The sequence below is a fragment of the Plasmodium vinckei genome (assembly GCF_900681995.1).
Source record: "Plasmodium vinckei vinckei genome assembly, chromosome: PVVCY_07".
Taxonomy (NCBI): domain Eukaryota; phylum Apicomplexa; class Aconoidasida; order Haemosporida; family Plasmodiidae; genus Plasmodium; species Plasmodium vinckei.
The window spans coordinates 609,841-628,059 of NC_051299.1; the positions used below are offsets into that span (position 1 = coordinate 609,841).

At 23.4% G+C, this 18,219-nt stretch overlaps 5 protein-coding genes across 5 annotated transcripts; 2 read left to right on the forward strand and 3 right to left on the reverse strand.

Annotated features, from left to right (window-relative positions):
- Positions 1-262: 262 nt before the first annotated feature.
- PVVCY_0701870 (conserved Plasmodium protein, unknown function) lies at positions 263-5,939 on the reverse strand (the record flags this gene model as incomplete). The annotated part of the gene is made up of 2 exons (XM_008627863.2): positions 263-313; positions 453-5,939. The coding sequence occupies 2 exons, from the start codon at positions 5,937-5,939 to the stop codon at positions 263-265; spliced, it is 5,538 nt and encodes a 1,845-aa protein (XP_008626085.2).
- Positions 5,940-7,377: 1,438 nt separating this feature from the next.
- PVVCY_0701880 (conserved Plasmodium protein, unknown function) lies at positions 7,378-8,369 on the forward strand (the record flags this gene model as incomplete). The annotated part of the gene is made up of 2 exons (XM_008627862.2): positions 7,378-7,912; positions 8,056-8,369. The coding sequence occupies 2 exons, from the start codon at positions 7,378-7,380 to the stop codon at positions 8,367-8,369; spliced, it is 849 nt and encodes a 282-aa protein (XP_008626084.2).
- A 656-nt stretch (positions 8,370-9,025) lies between these two features.
- Positions 9,026-10,833, reverse strand: PVVCY_0701890 (mRNA-binding protein PUF2, putative; the record flags this gene model as incomplete). Its single annotated transcript, XM_008627861.1, has 4 exons — positions 9,026-9,066; positions 9,204-9,349; positions 9,459-9,545; positions 9,665-10,833. The coding sequence occupies 4 exons, from the start codon at positions 10,831-10,833 to the stop codon at positions 9,026-9,028; spliced, it is 1,443 nt and encodes a 480-aa protein (XP_008626083.1).
- Positions 10,834-13,283: 2,450 nt separating this feature from the next.
- On the forward strand, positions 13,284-15,035 carry PVVCY_0701900 (bifunctional dihydrofolate reductase-thymidylate synthase, putative; the record flags this gene model as incomplete). Its single annotated transcript, XM_008627860.1, has 1 exon — positions 13,284-15,035. One exon carries the CDS (start codon positions 13,284-13,286, stop codon positions 15,033-15,035), a length of 1,752 nt encoding a protein of 583 aa, XP_008626082.1.
- An 823-nt stretch (positions 15,036-15,858) lies between these two features.
- PVVCY_0701910 (LETM1-like protein, putative) lies at positions 15,859-18,115 on the reverse strand (the record flags this gene model as incomplete). Its single annotated transcript, XM_008627859.1, has 4 exons — positions 15,859-15,918; positions 16,070-16,164; positions 16,250-16,305; positions 16,401-18,115. The coding sequence occupies 4 exons, from the start codon at positions 18,113-18,115 to the stop codon at positions 15,859-15,861; spliced, it is 1,926 nt and encodes a 641-aa protein (XP_008626081.1).
- Between the last annotated feature and the right edge of the window lie 104 nt (positions 18,116-18,219).

Genomic DNA, 18,219 nt, shown 5'->3' on the forward strand with positions numbered 1-18,219 from the left:
AACAAAATTAAAAAAAGGATGAAAATGCTTTGATAAGAAATAAAAAGTATAAACAATTTGGAGCCATACAAAATGGGCATTTATTCGGTAAGAATACCCATATAAATGTGGTATATCTATATGGTAAACTTAATAATGTACATAAAAAATTAAAACAAAAAAGCAGACAACAATGTCATATATATGTGTGTGCATATATTTGAAAAATATTAAGATCTCTATACTAATTTTTCTGTAAATACGATTTTATTTTTTAAGACATTTATTTATGAAAAATAATTTTTTCCCTGTTCTTAAGATTTTTCATCATTTCCTGTGCATAAAAAAAAGGCATAAAATTATGAACAATGCATGTAAAATTGGAAAATGTATGTATATGTAGCCATTTTCAAAGAGTAGATAGCTATTTTTTTTTTTTTTTTTTGTATGTTCATAAAAAATGATGAACTTACCATATAATTTTCTTTTGACTTGTAGTTTTCATCATTTGCTGGCCAAAGTTTCTTCAACTTATTTACCAAATTATAGTCAACTTTATATCCCCCCATATAACCAGTTATATTTGCATTATTATATAAGTTAGTCTCTTTTTTATTAACATACATTTGTAGAGAATTTTTATTATTATTATTTATGTTAAAATATTCATTATATACATATGTGTGTATATCAAAATGTTTCAAATTATTAAAACTAATTGAATCATATATATCAAATAATTTTTTATTATAAAATGCGATTGAATAATTTTTAAAACAAGTGATGGGTGTACATAAAAAGTTGTCTTCATTAATTTTTATTTTATTGTTCATATATTTAGGTATTGGTATATAATATTCATTTTGTAAAATATGTTGAAAACATTCATATGTCATATCTTTACTTAAAAATAATATATTTTTTTTTTTAAACTTTTTCAATTCATCATGCTTATTATTATCCATAATAATACATGCCTCTCTTTCTCGAAGTCTTTCAAAAATGTCAATCTCATTTTCATAACAGCTAATATTCTTATTTTCTTCTTCTTCTTCTTCTTCTATGCATGTCGATTTATTTTTTTTTTTCAAAGTATGTGAGCATTGGCTATGTTCATTAGGGTATAGCACTTTGATATGGTTTATTACTGATTGTGTATTATTAAAAAATAAAACAACATTTAAAAGAAAATCATAATAATTAATATAAGTGTTATATTGCATTTTGTTGTTATAGTCATTGTTGTATAAGCAATAGCATATTGGGGATTCGTAAAAAAAAAAGTTTTTGATAGAGACATATTTATTTAACTCTTTTGAAATTGTAGAAAATGTATTTTTTAATTTTTTATAATTCTTATTACGTTTTTTTTTTTTATTATTATTTTTTTGCAATTTGTTTAATTTTGTCATAGCATTTAAAATGTAAACAATTCCTTTCTCATTGTAAAGTTCAAGAAGTTCTTTTAAATCGTATACTTTTTTTATGATTGATGTAGAATATTTTGTTTGTTCTGTTGTTGTATTTATATCATTTTTTTCTATCTCTTTAGATTGGGACAGTATATAATTATCTAAACTTTGACGATCGTCTATACCCATATTTGAAAAATTTTCATAATCATTTTGTGAATTAACAATGCTATTCATCTCATATTTATTTTTTAAACTTTTTTCAGAATTAGTTTCGTCCATATATAAGTACATGCTTTCTATTTGGTCTAATTGGCTAGTTCGTTTTTTATTCCTTTTTTGATCTTGAATTATTTTTTCATTTTTATTTTTAAAATTTTTGCTTTCTTTTAAGTTGTGTAATATAAATTGAAACAAATTAAAGGAGTCCGAATAAAAAAGTTTTGAATCATTTGAAATGTTGTCTTTATTTTTAAAAATTTTAGATGCTTGAAAATTAGGGGAATATGTTACAAAAGGGTAACTATCGTTTATATATTTTTTAATCATCTCTTCATTTAAATTATATGCAGAATATTTTAGATTAGTTAATGTTTGTACATAAAAAAAATTATTATAATGAAAAGAAGCAGTTGATTTTTTACCTTCTCTAAAAAATGTATTTATAATTTTATTTAATTTGATATACAATCCTTGATTTAGTATATTTGTTTTTAAAACTTCATTTTTATATTCCTTTTTAATACTATTTTTAGAATATAATTCGATTGGATTATCTTTTGCATATAATATTTGTGCATTATTATGTTGTGATTTTTTTTTTTTTTTTTTTTCAATACCTTTCTTATTATTTATAGACATATCCTTTATATTTTCAATTATAAAATCTGATGTTATTTCATTTTTACGTAAATTATTATTATCATTTTTTATAAAAGCAGTTTCAATATGTTTACTAAATTCTGCTATATTATATTGGTATATACTATTCCCCTTTTCTGTATCATCATGTAAGTCTTCTACATGTTTTTCATTTTCCCTTTCCCTACGCATGCTCACATTTTGAGGTAGCAAACTGCTAAGCTGATTACGTTCGTTAGACATTTGTGCAGCGTGCGAATTGTCCATTTTTGTTATCAACTTTTTTAGTTTCAAAAAATATTCATGATTTATTTTTTGGTTGTTATATTTAACTATTTGTATAGTATTATAATTATTTTTTAATACAAGCGTTTTATTTTTTGTAATTAAGTTAAATATTTTTGCAAAAGTTTCATTAGAAATATTTGAATAAATTGATGAATCATTTTTTAGCATATATAAGTTTTCTTTATTTAGGTTTAGCATTTCATCTTTTATTTTGTTTATATTTCTCGTTTTTTTCTTTTCCCTTTTAAGATTGAACATGTCTTTAATATTGTTATCCTCATGAATGGAATCCAGTTTTGAATTTGAACCTTTTCGATTGGTAGATGTGGCTTCCTTACCTTCTGAGTCGTTTGGATTTTCCAAAATATTTACAAGCTGACTAAATAAATTTTCTACATTTTCATTTATATATGTATGAGTATGATATAGTTTATTTATTGGAATCCAATTTTGTAATTGGTTTGTCGTTAACTTTTTAATATTTATATTTAGTGGTGTACAAAAAATTTGTCCTGCTGAATTTATATGAAAAATGAATTGTATATAATCAAATTTTATACCTTCAATTTCTTGTCTTTTTTTTTCTACCTTTTTTTTTTTTTTTCTTTTAATAAAGTATGTATACATCTGAGTCGTTTCTTCATCATAATAATTCCTTTTTTCTAATTTGGGTTCATTAGATTCTATTTTTGAATCACTTTTTTTTGAGCAATATAAAGTTGGAATAGCAAATTGTATAGATGTTGCTCCATATAAACCAAAAAAAATATTATACATATCTGTATTTATTGAATTAATTGTATTGTCTTCATTTTGTATTTTGATTGAGCTCATTTTATTTTTTTGCATCTGATTATATTTACTTACATCTAAAATGAAAGAATCTGAAATATGCATTTTAACATTTCGATAACTGAATATGTGATTCATTGAAATATTTTTTCTTATGAACATATTTGATGCTTTTAAATTTGTTTCGATTTTTTGAATCTTTTCATTTTCGTTTGTTTTATTAGTGGTATCACATCTAGTTTCCATTGAACTAGCCATATTTTGTGAAACGGGTTCAGGATCATTTTCTGAAAAATTGTAATTATATTTATAGTTAAGATGGTCTAAGGATGGAGTGTTAGTATAAGTTTGAATACCTAAATCGTTATATTTAGTGAAGTTATCATAAATAATAATTTTTCTTATGTATACCATATTTTGGTAGTATGAAAATGTAAATAAATTATAAGCATTATTTGTTTGAGATTTATTAATAGAATTAGGGTTTATTTTTATCCATTCAATGTATCTAAAATAGATTGAAACAAACTCTGAAATATTTAATGGAAATATAAATATGGGTTCAAATTGATTCCGTATATCCCATATTTCAATATTATTAAAAGATGCATTTACAGATGCAATGATATATGGATAATCAGGATTTTTTTCTATAGCTGTATAACCTCTATTAAAATGTTGACGACTTTTATGTTCAGCATATGTATTATAAGCTTGTGTGTTGTTCAGATTTTTTTCTTTTGAATTAAAATAAGTTGTATAAGATATTCTATTTTTAAATATCTTTTTAGTGAGTCCAAAATTAGTATTAAATTTTGTTATCATTTTACATCTATCATCATATATATATATATTTTTAGAACCCAATAAAATATTATTATTATCATTTAAATCACATAAACATATAAACTTTTTATTTAATCGATTATTTTTATTACCTCCATTATTTTCAATCAAATTTAAATCCTTGAGATCAATTATGTTTGAATTTAAATCATATGTATATAAACTATTATGGTTCCCTAAAAAGTAGCATTTACCAAATGTTGTTGAGCTAGGACATATTTGAAACAATCTATCAAATAGATGTATATCTTTTTTTATTTTAATATTATAGTTAGCTATTTCGAAAGAATCTGTATTGGTAGAAGTAAGCAAACCTACATTATTAGATGCAAACTTAGAACCTCTCAAAGATTGGACAACGTCCCCTTCGTAAAATTTTTCATAAATATTGTCACAAATATTTTCGTAAAAATTCACGTAAAAAACAAACAGGCCTACATCATTTCGTGCATACACAACCGTCTCATTAATATTATTTTGATCTGTTTTTATTTCTTTTATTTTTAAATATCTATTCATGGGATTATATGATGTTTGATATTTTTCAACTTCATTTCTTTGAATTTTATGCGCCAAAATTTGATCTGCATCTAATTTATATTTATTTTTATATCCACTTTTTTTATTATACTTTTCTGCTAATTTTATTTTTTTATTAAAACTGTAAAATGATGGTAATCGTTTTAAATTGTACTTATCATGATTAACTAATTTACTTGGAATAATTTGAATTTTTTTATTAAAATCGAATTTTATATTAACAGGCATATTATCTATATTGTTATACATACTTGTCATATTATAAATAGTTTCATAACTACATCCTGTTTTATCATAATCTTCATCATATACACACTTGTCTATGCTTACTTCCATAAGTTGTATATTATTATTAAAAAAACCAGTTGGAAAAAATAAAACTGGAGTTTTATATCGAAAATTTATATCATATGAATATTTATTATTCATATATGCATTTTTTTGTATATAAAAAGTTCCTAATGTATTTATTACATCGTTTGGTGTACTAACTACAATATTATCATCTCTTATTCCCTTTTCATATTCTTTAGAATTATATAAAAAGTTTATTATATTTTCATTATATTTTTCTTTATATATATTTTTTTTAATTTTTTCACTAGTTTTATATTTCTTTAACTTATTATATGAGTTCTCTTTTTCATTTTCAAAAAAAAACTCTTTATTTTGATCAATCCGATTACTATCATAACTATCGTCACTATAAATATAACTATCATTACTTGACTCACTAGACAGTTCACTATCATAATTACTATCCATACTAAATAATTTTTTACTTTTTTTTTCATAATTTTCATGAGTTTCTTTTTTTTGTCTTTGTTTTTTTCGTTTTTTTTCTTTCTCTCCTAATTTGGATGATGCACCTATTTCTTCATTAATTTGGCTCACTACATCTTCGTATTTTTTGTCATGCCAATACAAACCTTCTTTACTATTTTCTACATTCTTATGCTTTGATGCTTTTATTAAATCATATAATTGATCTGATCCATAATAATTTTTTATTTCGTTTAAAATATTTGGATTTATGGAATCATAAACCATATAAGGATAGTTAATGGCTTTTGTTTGGTAGTCAAATATATTGCTTTGTTCATGTTGTTTTAGATAATTATTTACATTCAATGTTTTTAATTTCACTTCAATTTGATTGGGCTCACTATACACTTTTAGTCTTTGTAGTGGGTAGATATGCAAATTAAGTTTTTCTTCCATCCTTGCTATATTATTATGTAAATATATCCCACCTTTTTATTCCATTAAAATATTATAGCTATAACACTCAACTAGCTTTTCCCAAAGGAAGTATTTATATATGACTTATTCATACGGATATATGGCTATTTTCTTTACATGTTGCTGGTACTTATTAATGGAAATTTTTTATTAATACTTTTTTTTATGAAAATATTAATATGGCTTATTTTGCCTTTATTTATTAGTTAATTATATTTTTTTTTACAATGAAAAAAAATGATTTACAAAAAAGAACGATCCCTATTTCAATATTTAAACTTTTTTTTAAATTACCAAAATTTATGAACGCCCTATATATTTTTTTTTTTACCTGACCATGAAATATTTGTTCAGGTAAAATTACCCCGAAAATGAACAAAAAAAAAGTAGCAATGTAAAATATTTCTTTTAGTATGTATACTAATTAAAATAATAAGAATGACACACCTAAATAAATAATCATTTGAAAATGACACAAAGCTATTGCTCGGGCATTGGTCTTAGCATAAGCAATAACTACATTATACCTTAATTTTTTTTTATTAAATTCTTCTATAAACATTATTTATATTTAGGCTATAAAAATAGATCTACCAAATTATGCACAATTAATACGTATGCAGAATTTCACGTTGGCATATGGCTATATGTATATTTGACTTGCCTCTTCCCTCACACACACATAGCTTGCTCATCTTTAAAAATAATAAACTTCTACATTTTCTGGTCTATACTATTTTTACTAATAATTTGGAAGGAAACATAAATTAATACACAAAAAGAATGCTAATACTTAAAAAATATAGTAACAAAAAAATATAACAAAATACGCTTTTTCTTAAACCCTATTAATAAGAATATTTCAACATTTGGCTAGTTCAAAAAAAGTTTCATGGAATTAATTTTCGTCTATTTTATTCAATTTTCGAAACTGTTTCCAATTTATCTTTCCAATTTACCTTTTCTATTTTTACTTTTTATTATCTTTAATTATTCATAGACTATATTTGTATATCTTAATTTTTTTTTTTAATAAAAAAGTATATACACAACATGATTATATAAAGCATAATTAAAAAAAATTCTGACCTGTTCAGAATAAAATATTTTGCACTAGCCAAAAAAAACTCCTCATTTCGATTGGCTATAATTTTTTGAAAAAAGAATAAATTAACTATAGATTAGTATACACAAACATACATAGACATTTGCATAAGACTAAGCTAGATTATTTTTTCCATTTAGTGATTATCGAATATAATAATTTTTTATCAGTTTTCATGAAAATAATACGATTTATTTTTTGTAATTGATAAAAAGTATATGTATGTTCATAAATATGTACATATATATAGGCTAAGTAGACATATAAAGTCTTTTATAAAATTTTTTAATATTTTTTTATTTTAATTTTTATATGATGTTCCATAAAGGTAAATTTTGCTCTCTTTTATTCGTAACGCTGTTATTATATTTTTTGCAAAATGATGAGGACAATTTTCTAAGAACAGTTAAGTGTGATATTCATGTGGTTGGAAATATAGGGGATAGGTATAATAAAAAGAATAAACACATTATAGGCAAATACTCTAACCAAACAAATATAGAATATAAAAAAGAAAATGATATAAAAAAATATATTTCTTTCATAAATAGTAAACGACAAAGCTATATAATATCTAGATTTTTCCTGAGACCTACTAAAAAAAATATATTTATTCAAAGTGTAAATAAAAATCAAGATCGAAAGAACAAAAAAATGTTTACTTTGAGTAACATTGATAAGAAAAAAAAAATATATATAATGGAAAGAAAACCAAATAATAATTTTAAAAACTTTACATTTTTGGAATTGCGTAATCATGGTTTATCAAAAAAATCAAATGTCTTATCAAAAGAAACAATGAATATGAGTCATAGTAAAAATATTCCTTATCATTCGCAAAGATACAGTAATAAATTTTGAGAGTAATAAGTGGGATTGTATATACATGTTTTACTGCTTTTTTTTAATATGCACACACTCAAAAATAATATTTCATAACATTTGTAGACATATATATTTTGTTTTTTTTTTTAAAAAAAATATTTACAGATCACAGTAGTTTTATAGAAGATGATGAAGATGATGTAAATACTGATTGGATTCAGCTAGCTCATTATGGTATGTCATGTAGAGAAACTGGATGCCCTAATGCATATCAAATGTGTCTTCCATTTTCAACTAACGACAAACAAAATTATGGAAAAGACATTGTAGACATTATTGTTGAGCATCTAAATTTTGGTGATACTCTATTAAAATTTTATAATGGGCCTATTCTTGACGAATATAGATATAATTTTTATTACTCATGCATTTGCAAAAAATTTACCTCAGATAATCAATGTGATGAATCTGTTGAGTAATATGAAGAATAATAGGATAATATATTTTTTATTTATACACACTAATATTGAAAACTTGTGTGCATTTTATGATCTACCAAAGTACATATGTTTATTGTCCAATTATCAAATCGATTGGACATGCGAAAATATAAATAAGTGTGTGCATATATATATGTAGAGAAAGACCTACTGAATATCTTCAAAAAGGGAACAGTAAATAAAGGTTCATTTTAATATTTTCTAAATTTATGCAATTTAAAAACTTTAACTTATTTTATTACATGGGGGTGGGGCTTTATTTAGCCATATTAAAAAATGATCCCCAATTTATAAAAATCAATAAATATATGTACTAACAATAGTTTAATTATAATAAATATATCGAAAGAAAAATTGTTAAGAATATATAAAAAAGGAACTTATAAAGAATATTAGGATTAAAATATATTCGTTTTAAATACTTTTTTTATTAATCAAAAATTGAAATATAACATAAATGTGGAAAAAAAAAACAAAAATTATGAAATATATACAAAACATCCATTGCACACAAATACAACAAATGTAATGCTTAAATATCTGTATTGTGTTGAGTTGTTTTGTTCTCAAAAAAATTGAAACCTTCAAAGGTATGCATTATATATATACATATGTTCACGAATAATGGTAAAAACTCATGCCTCTAAATTGTTGATAGCTCTTAAAATATATTTACCTATGAAATGGGGGAAAAAATATATATACTCCTATAACATTAACTTTTAAAGCATACACAGCTATATATGAACATGTTCATGCTAATTTTGTTTACATTATATTTTTTTTTTAATATTTTTCCTTTTTTGTTATTACCGTAAGTTTCTTCCTTTAGTTTGTCCAAATTTTCAATGATGGTTTTTACTATTAAATTTCTTTCTTTCCTTTTGCAAGTTGTTAGCAATTTCTGCATCATAAAATTTCCGTAACAGTCTTTGCAAATGTTTATAATGTTGTCATTTCTGTGTGCAAAAAAAAAAAAAAAAAAAAAAAAAAATAGCTACCTAGCTAGCTAAGAATATTGGAAAGGACATAAAAGTAGCATATACTTATGGCAAACCAATTTATTACCCTTCAGAAATGTCGTCAACAATTCTTTTGATAATTTTTTTTTTGTATTTGTACTCCTTTTTAAGTAATATTTTTTCTATGATATTGCTAAAAAGATAGAAAAGGGAGAAAAATAAATAACCTAAATTATGTTTGCATATAAACTGGAATATTCAGCAAAATAGTCTTTAATATGCATATATAGAGTATGACGGTGTTAAAATTACCAGGCATACTTGTGGGAAGATAACTTGTAAATGTCGTTGACAATTTCGTTAGTGATAAGAAGCCTAACGGTATCATCAGAATATTCGAAACATTTTTGGATAACATAATTTCCATATCTATTTTTTATTAAGTGTATTTTTTTAATAATTTTATCATTCAATCTATTGATTTGTTCCGGTGTTCCAATCTCATAAATTCTTTGAACTATTCTACATCCATAAGCATGAGAACTTAAAAATGATAAATATTCTTCTATAATATTTATAATTGTATCAATATTTTTTGATGGTAGTACTTCAACACATTTTTGAACAACATGATTTCCATTTTGGTGGCATATGTAAGTTATTAAATCGTCTTCTAATTCTTTAAAAATTTTACATTTATATTCATTAGATAGTGACTCTAATGATTTCTGGATAAGTCTACAGCCATATGTGTGTAATGTTAAAAAGCTAGTATGTTTTAAGAATGCATCCGTAAAACGTTCTTTATATTTTTCATCTTTTAAATCAAATATACTTTGAGCTACATAACTTCCATACATGTCTGGGCATAATGATTTTGCATCAATTAGAAGAGAATTTAATATTATTTGTTTTTCTTCTGTGTCATTTTCTTTAAGCTTTTTTATAATATATTCACATCCATTTTTATGAAAGCATAAAAAAAATATATCATTCATTATTTTATTTAAATCCCCATCTTTTGTGATTTGTTTGATCTCCTTTGTGCTTTCTAATGTATCATTGGCTGGCTCATTTTTTATGACATGGTCATAATATTTTTCATTTTTTCTTTCATCGGGCACTTTATTTGTGACTTGTTCAGGTAAATTTACATTATGATTTGTGAAAATTTTATTTTTGGCTAGCTCAGTTAATTTATTATCAAAATTATTATTATTGTCTTTGTATTTCATTTTTTCGAAAAATTTGTCATTTTTCTCGCGAGGTGAATTTTCAAAATCATTAATAAAGGGAAAATTATCTTCGGTGAGAGTTTTGGGGGAAGATAAAAATTCATCACTAGCTGAATTCAAACTTTCATAATGTGTAGACCATGAGTTTAACTCTTTCAAATTGTATAGATCATCTTTGAAGTTAAACTTTTTTTGAGCATCCTTGAGATTTTTTATGTTTGTTTCGTCCAAAAACATGGATTGCATCGTTTCGGGGGTACTTAAATGTATATGTTCCCGTGAATTTTATATAGGTACATATGAAATAAATAATTTATGGTTGTACATGTAAAATATATTAGATATGATTATAAAATATGAACATGGAATATTTTTTTTTTAATACGGTCTGAAAAAAATAAACAATACAATGATGAAATAATTAATGAATGTCTTTTTCAAAATATATGTTAAGTGTAAAACAAATATATTAGAAAATTGTAATTTTTTCTAATGTAGATATATTGAATGTGTATTTAAATTATTATTACAAACTGTTTTCATATTATAATAATATGATAAATGTCAAAAAAAAAAAATTAAAATGGTTATTATTTTTATGTAGACAATAATAAACTTAAATAATATTACATGTTCATGTTAAAAATATATGTAGAATATTTGAGTATAAACAAGTGGAAAATAATAAGAATAAAATAAAAGTATACAATATATATTATGGACATATAAAATGTAGTAACAAAATAATGTATAACTACTTTTAATATATTGATTTTCCCGTTGTTTTTTTTATTGTTTAAAATTTCATTGATATAAAATATATAATAATAATAACGTATACAATTTCAAATTAATCTTTTCAAAAATGGTGTGTTATTTTTGTATGTTTGTGTATGAATTAATTACAGAACATTTCTGTTAAATTGTGTTGGTAACATACACACAAAGAAATATATACATTTTTATAGATAAAAGTGTGTCATAACTATTTTAAGCATTTTTTTGTTTTTATGATTTTATTTTTGTTTATAAAATGGGAAATAATTTTAACATATTTAAAAAGTAGAGAAAATTATATAAAAAAAAAGTCAATACATATTTTTTTTCTTGTTGTAGACCTTTATTTATTGGTATATATCAAATGAATTAAGAGAAAAGCCAATTTATTATTTAAAATAATATATGAACTATATATAATAGGTATTATTTTTATATATATTAATCTGTCTATGTTTATACATGCATTAATTTGGCAACTTATATAGTATATAATATAAAAGAGAAGTGTTCTAAATTATGTATATATGTTCAATATTCATATTTTTTTAATAAGTTAGCTATATTTTAAATATACATTTTATATATGGCCTCTTTTTAAATATTATTTAAGTGATCATGCAGGTGTAAATAATTTTTTTTTTTAATATATTTTTATTTGCATGTGACAAAGGGAAAATTGGATGTGTGCTTTGAAAGGTCTTTATATATAAGTTGTATGAACATATATAATTTTTACTTTTTATAATTATACCATTTGAGTAAAACAAAACAAGTGCCTATAAATTATTAAAGCCAATTTTATAATATTTTTTTTTTATTTAATTTGACCTTAGTAGTATAATTTATGGCAAATAATCAAAGGGTTGTTCATAATATATGGCTTGTCTCTTTTTCGCTATTTCGAATTGCACACTAAAAATGTATAATGCATATAGCATAATATGAAATTGTTAGTAATTTAGCGAAATTCTACAAATTTAAAAACGAATAAATAACCCTTTTTTATTATTCCATAATACAGTATTGATGTATACATGTACAAATATTTTTTTTTACAAAATAAAAAAAAAATTATATAGTGTACGAAAATGGCCATATTCACACAGCACACTCATTGTTCGCATTTTCTCATTTTTTTCCCTCATTTTTTACGAACGAACGCATGATAGCATTTGTGAAATATTACGGGGAATGAAAATGGGTATGTAGGAAAAATGTAGGGGCATTTCATATATGGTTGATTGTGATTTGCATGTTATATTACCTTGTGTAGGGAATAAAAAATGTTCATAAATAAAAATTTAAAGGAAATTATATTTTATATATTAATATAAACACTAGGTTAGTTAATTTGCTTGTAAAAGGTATTCTCGTCATGAAAAACTGTTTGATATAGCATTTGACCAAGCACACATAAATATATATATGTAATATATATACTATATATATTTATTGCATGTGTACGAACCCGTGCAGGGCATCCCCTTTTTCTCGTGTTTAAAACGGTTTATATGCTAACATATAAAAGATTCGAAAAAGAGAAAAATAAATATGGTCTCATCCTATATAGCGCTATAATTTTTATTTAGCTTGAATTAATTTTTCTACTAATTTTAGGTGTAAGTAAAATAATGGAATATATAAAGTACAATAAAAAAGTGCATAAATTAAAAAAAATTTTGTAATAAATATTTTTTTAAAAAAGGTTAATAATATTAAATATATACATTTTCACTACAATTTTTTATATTACAATATAAATCGCTTTCAATTTTCATTTTATTTTTGACATTATTTTTTGACGTTATTTTTTAACATTCACATACCTCGTTTAAGTACTGACAATTTCTTTCTACATTTTCTGGTAACCATTGTGTAGTGTTAATATATATGCACACACCTAAAAACTTACAAAGATGGAAGATTTATCTGAAGTATTCGATATATATGCAATTTGCGCATGTTGTAAAGTTCTGAACAGTAATGAAAAGGCTAGCTGCTTTAGTAATAAAACTTTTAAGGGACTTGGGAATGCAGGGGGATTACCTTGGAAATGTAATTCAGTAGATATGAAACATTTTGTTTCTGTTACATCATATGTTAATGAGAATAACTATATAAGATTAAAATGGAAAAGAGATAAATATATAAAAGAAAATAATGTAAAAGTAAATACTGATGGAATACCCTCCATTGATAAGTTACAAAATATTGTAGTGATGGGAAAAACAAGCTGGGAAAGTATCCCATCAAAATTTAAACCATTAGAAAATAGAATAAATATTATTTTATCTAGAACTTTGAAAAAAGAAAATCTTGCAAAAGAATATAGTAATGTTATTATAATTAAAAGTGTAGATGAGTTATTTCCTATCTTAAAATGTATAAAATATTATAAATGTTTTATTATTGGGGGGGCATCTGTTTATAAAGAATTTTTAGATCGAAATTTAATAAAAAAAATATATTTTACAAGAATAAATAATGCTTATACTTGTGATCTTTTATTCCCAGATATTAATGAGGACGTATTTAAAATAACGTCAATTAGTGATGTATATAGTAGTAATAACACAACTTTAGATTTTGTAATTTATAGTAAGACAAAAGAAATAAACGAAGAAATTAATTCCACTAATGAAATATATAATAATATATGTTTAGGTGTGTGTGATGAAAAAAATAAATCTGTTGATGATGAAGATGATTATACATATTTCAGTTTTAATAAACATAAAGAAAATATTAAAATAAATTCTGAACATGTTCATAATTTTAAAATATATAATAGTATAAAATATAAAAATCATCCTGAATATCAATATTTAAATATTATATATGATATAATAATGCATGGAAATAAACAAGATGATAGAACAGGTGTTGGTGTATTAAGTAAATTTGGATATATGATGAAATTTAATTTAAGTGAATATTTCCCATTATTAACAACAAAAAAATTATTTGTAAGAGGTATCATTGAAGAGTTATTATGGTTTATAAGGGGAGAAACAAATGGAAATACATTATTAGAAAAAAATGTAAGAATATGGGAAGCTAATGGGACAAGAGAGTTTTTAGATAATAGGAAATTATTTCATAGAGAAGTTAATGACTTAGGGCCGATCTATGGATTTCAATGGAGACACTTTGGTGCTGAATACACAGATATGTATGCTGATTATAAAGATAAAGGTGTTGATCAGTTAAAAAATATTATCAATTTAATTAAAAATGATCCGACATGTAGACGAATTATTTTGTGTGCATGGAATGTAAAAGATTTAGATCAAATGGCATTACCTCCTTGTCATATTTTATGTCAATTTTATGTTTTTGATGGAAAATTATCATGTATTATGTATCAACGATCTTGTGATTTAGGTCTTGGTGTTCCATTTAATATTGCTTCCTATTCTATATTTACATATATGATAGCACAAGTATGTAATTTACAACCAGCTGAATTTATACATGTATTAGGAAATGCTCATGTTTATAATAATCATGTTGAAAGTTTAAAAATTCAGTTAAATAGAACACCCTATCCTTTCCCTTCTCTTAAATTAAATCCAGAAATTAAAAATATCGAGGATTTTACAATTTCTGATTTTACTGTCCAAAATTATGTTCATCACGATAAAATCAGTATGGATATGGCAGCTTAATATTCCTTTTTCTTATTTATATACTTATACCAATTTATCGTCTTTATAAGCGTAAAATTGGCTATGTTGCGTGTATATTTTTTTTTGTACATGTACATGCATGTAAATAGCTAAAATTGTGAACATATTTTATTTTTTGTTCAGAAAAAAAAACTTTACACACATAAAATGGCTAGCACAAATAGCCATATTTATTAACAAGCTAAACCCTAAAATTTATTAAAAAATAAAAAATTTAGATTATTGCGAAGTTTAATATGTTTGAAAAGGTAAGGCAATAGTAGTAGTATTATTATTACCGTCTTTACTATTGTAATTTCTTTGCCTCTTCAATGGTTGATAAATAGTTAGACTTGATTTTTAAAATGCTTATAATATGGTTAGCATAGTTAAATAAAAAAAGTTAAAAAATAAAAAAAAAACATATAAACACAAATGATGTTTTTTTCTTCAATTTCTGTATCATATACCAGTAATATTAACAGGTGAATGAGGTTAAGCAATAAGAAGTAATAAAAAAAATTGCAAAAAAAATTGTAAAAAAATGATAGAAAATGATAGAAATTTTTTAATTTTGGCAAAATAAAGAAGCTATTCTTTATCTACGCTTTGGTTTTACAATGTATAGTTTATATGCATACAAAAAAATTTTAATAAAATTGTAAATAGGTGAATAAAATAGCAGTGTAGCAATGGCAGATAGTAAGGGGAAGCCTGTTGCTCAAATTGTGCCGAAACAAAACAGGCATAAAGAAAAATTGATATTAAGGGAAATGCGAATAATGGTATTTACTATTTTGCTTTGCTCATTTTTGAGATTGTTTTAATTCTTTATGTCCACAGTGTCATCTGGGTTTTCTTCTTCAGGGTAGAAATATTCATCCTACAAAAAAAAAAATTTTTTGTAAATTTATCATGCATGGTTATAATAATAACTTATAAATACGAGAGATATATTGATATCGAATTTGTGAGGAATATATAGTTTATTTTATTTTCTTAATTTTTATATTGAAATGAAATGAAGTTATTACCATTTCGATTTGCTTATGGGCATTTAATTCACTTATGTGTTTTTCAATATCTAGCAATCTTTGTGACATTGTTTTTATTATTTCATTAATGTCGCCTAAGAATGGAAAATATACAATCATTTTAATATGCTTCATAAATATAGAATAGTAAAAGTGTTTATATTTTTCATGTTGTCTTACATGAGCCTTTTTTTTCAGCGAGGTCTGTCAAGGCAGTGAAGGCAATTTGGAGCTCTCTAAGGGTGGAAGTGGAAAAATGTGAATAAGTGATATGTAAAAATGGTAAGAAGTAAGCACGTGATGAAGCAAACAAACGTAATGGTGGTCGTACCTATGCTGAAGGTCGCAGATTTGCTTGAGAAGGCTGAGCTCGTTTTGCATGTATTTGTTTTTTTTTTTAATAAAATTAATATTTGTTTTTATTTCCTTATGTTGTACAATATCTTCATTAGTTTCTTTATTTATATTTTTTTTAATTTCTTGTTCTTTCATTTTAAGATCATCTAATTTTTCTTTTGCTTCTTGAATTAATTTTTGTTTATTATCAATGGTTTGTTTTGGATCTTTATCTTTTAGATTGTTATTTTCATTGGTCGATTTTGAAGGATCTGTTTTATCCGTTTCATTTTGTATATCCATAATGGCATGAGTAACAACAACACATCTAATATATAACAATAAGATGTATGGAATTTCTTTTATACTAGCTAATTCAAGCCATTTTTTAACTTGTAACTTCATTTCATTTTCTGTAGTATTAAAATTCATTCCTCTATCTTTACATATTTCAACAAGTGTATTTTTTTTTAAATTATCTACTCCTTCATAAATTAATTCACGATCTTCCCTTTGTAATCGTAAAAAATGATGTCTTAATTGCAAAACAACATGATAATGAATACTATATGGTTTTAAACCTAGTAAATGGCATATAGTTTGTAATGTTTTTAAATTCATTTGATCAAGCACAAATTCATCTTTAAATATTTTTGCAATTTTTAATGTATCATTAACATTTAAAAATGGATTAACATCTTCTTCATCTTTATTTATTAATTGTTGATGAAATTTATTTAAAATTTTTTTTTTTTTATCTGAGTCGATTCCTATATTTTCATTTAGCTGTTTTTCTTTCTCTTCAATAAGTTGTTGTAAAAATTTAGATAATTGTTGTTTAGCATATAAATTTTTTTTAATATTATTAAAATTATCATCATTGTTCTTAAAAGTTGAAGGTAATAAGTTTGGATATATTTTTAATACGACAGGTAATAAAAACTCAGCAAAAGGGACAATTATAAAAAAAGAAAAAGGAATTAATTTAAACATATCATTTATAGTTCGTATTAATAATTTATATTCTGAATATGAAAGTCTATGTCCTTTTAATCTTTTTATTATTAAATTTTTTGAAATTTTCATATTAGTTAAAAATAATAGTATTCCAGTTTTAATCCAATCAACTGTGTGTTTTATATTTTTTCGTAAATTGTCATAATGCATTTTTATAATGGATGGTTGAAAAATAATAATTTTAATTATAGATCCAGTTTTTTTTATAAATCCGAATGTAATTTTAAATACATTTGCTCCTTTATTACAATATTTAACAATTTTACTTTCTTTTTTATTTATAGATTGTTTTGTTTTGTTTTTTTTAATTAAATTTATAATCTCATTTTGGCCATCTTCACTTTGAGACGTATTCGAAGTTGGCTCATTATTATTACTACTACCTACTCCATTATTGTCAGGGTTAGAACTTGTTGAAAATTGTTTGTAGTTCCAACTTGGTACATAATATATGATTTTTATTTTATCGAAATTGGTTGCATATCCATTGATAATGCTACAAGTTTTATAATTTTTGTGGCCCACATATTGTCTAACTTCTAACGATTTTGGAATAGATATATTTTTAAATTTCCCTTTTACATATTTTCTTGAAGGTTGTACATGGTAATAAGAAAAGTAACATTTTTTGATTTGAGCATCGCAAATCTTTGCGAGCGAATTTTTCTGGAGGTTTATTAATCCCCATGCCATTTCCGCTCGTTTTTTTTTTTGCTACTTTATTTTTTCAACACCTTTTGCAATTTAAAAAAAAGTAAAATTATTTGTATCGAAAATCGATAATCCAATAACACATT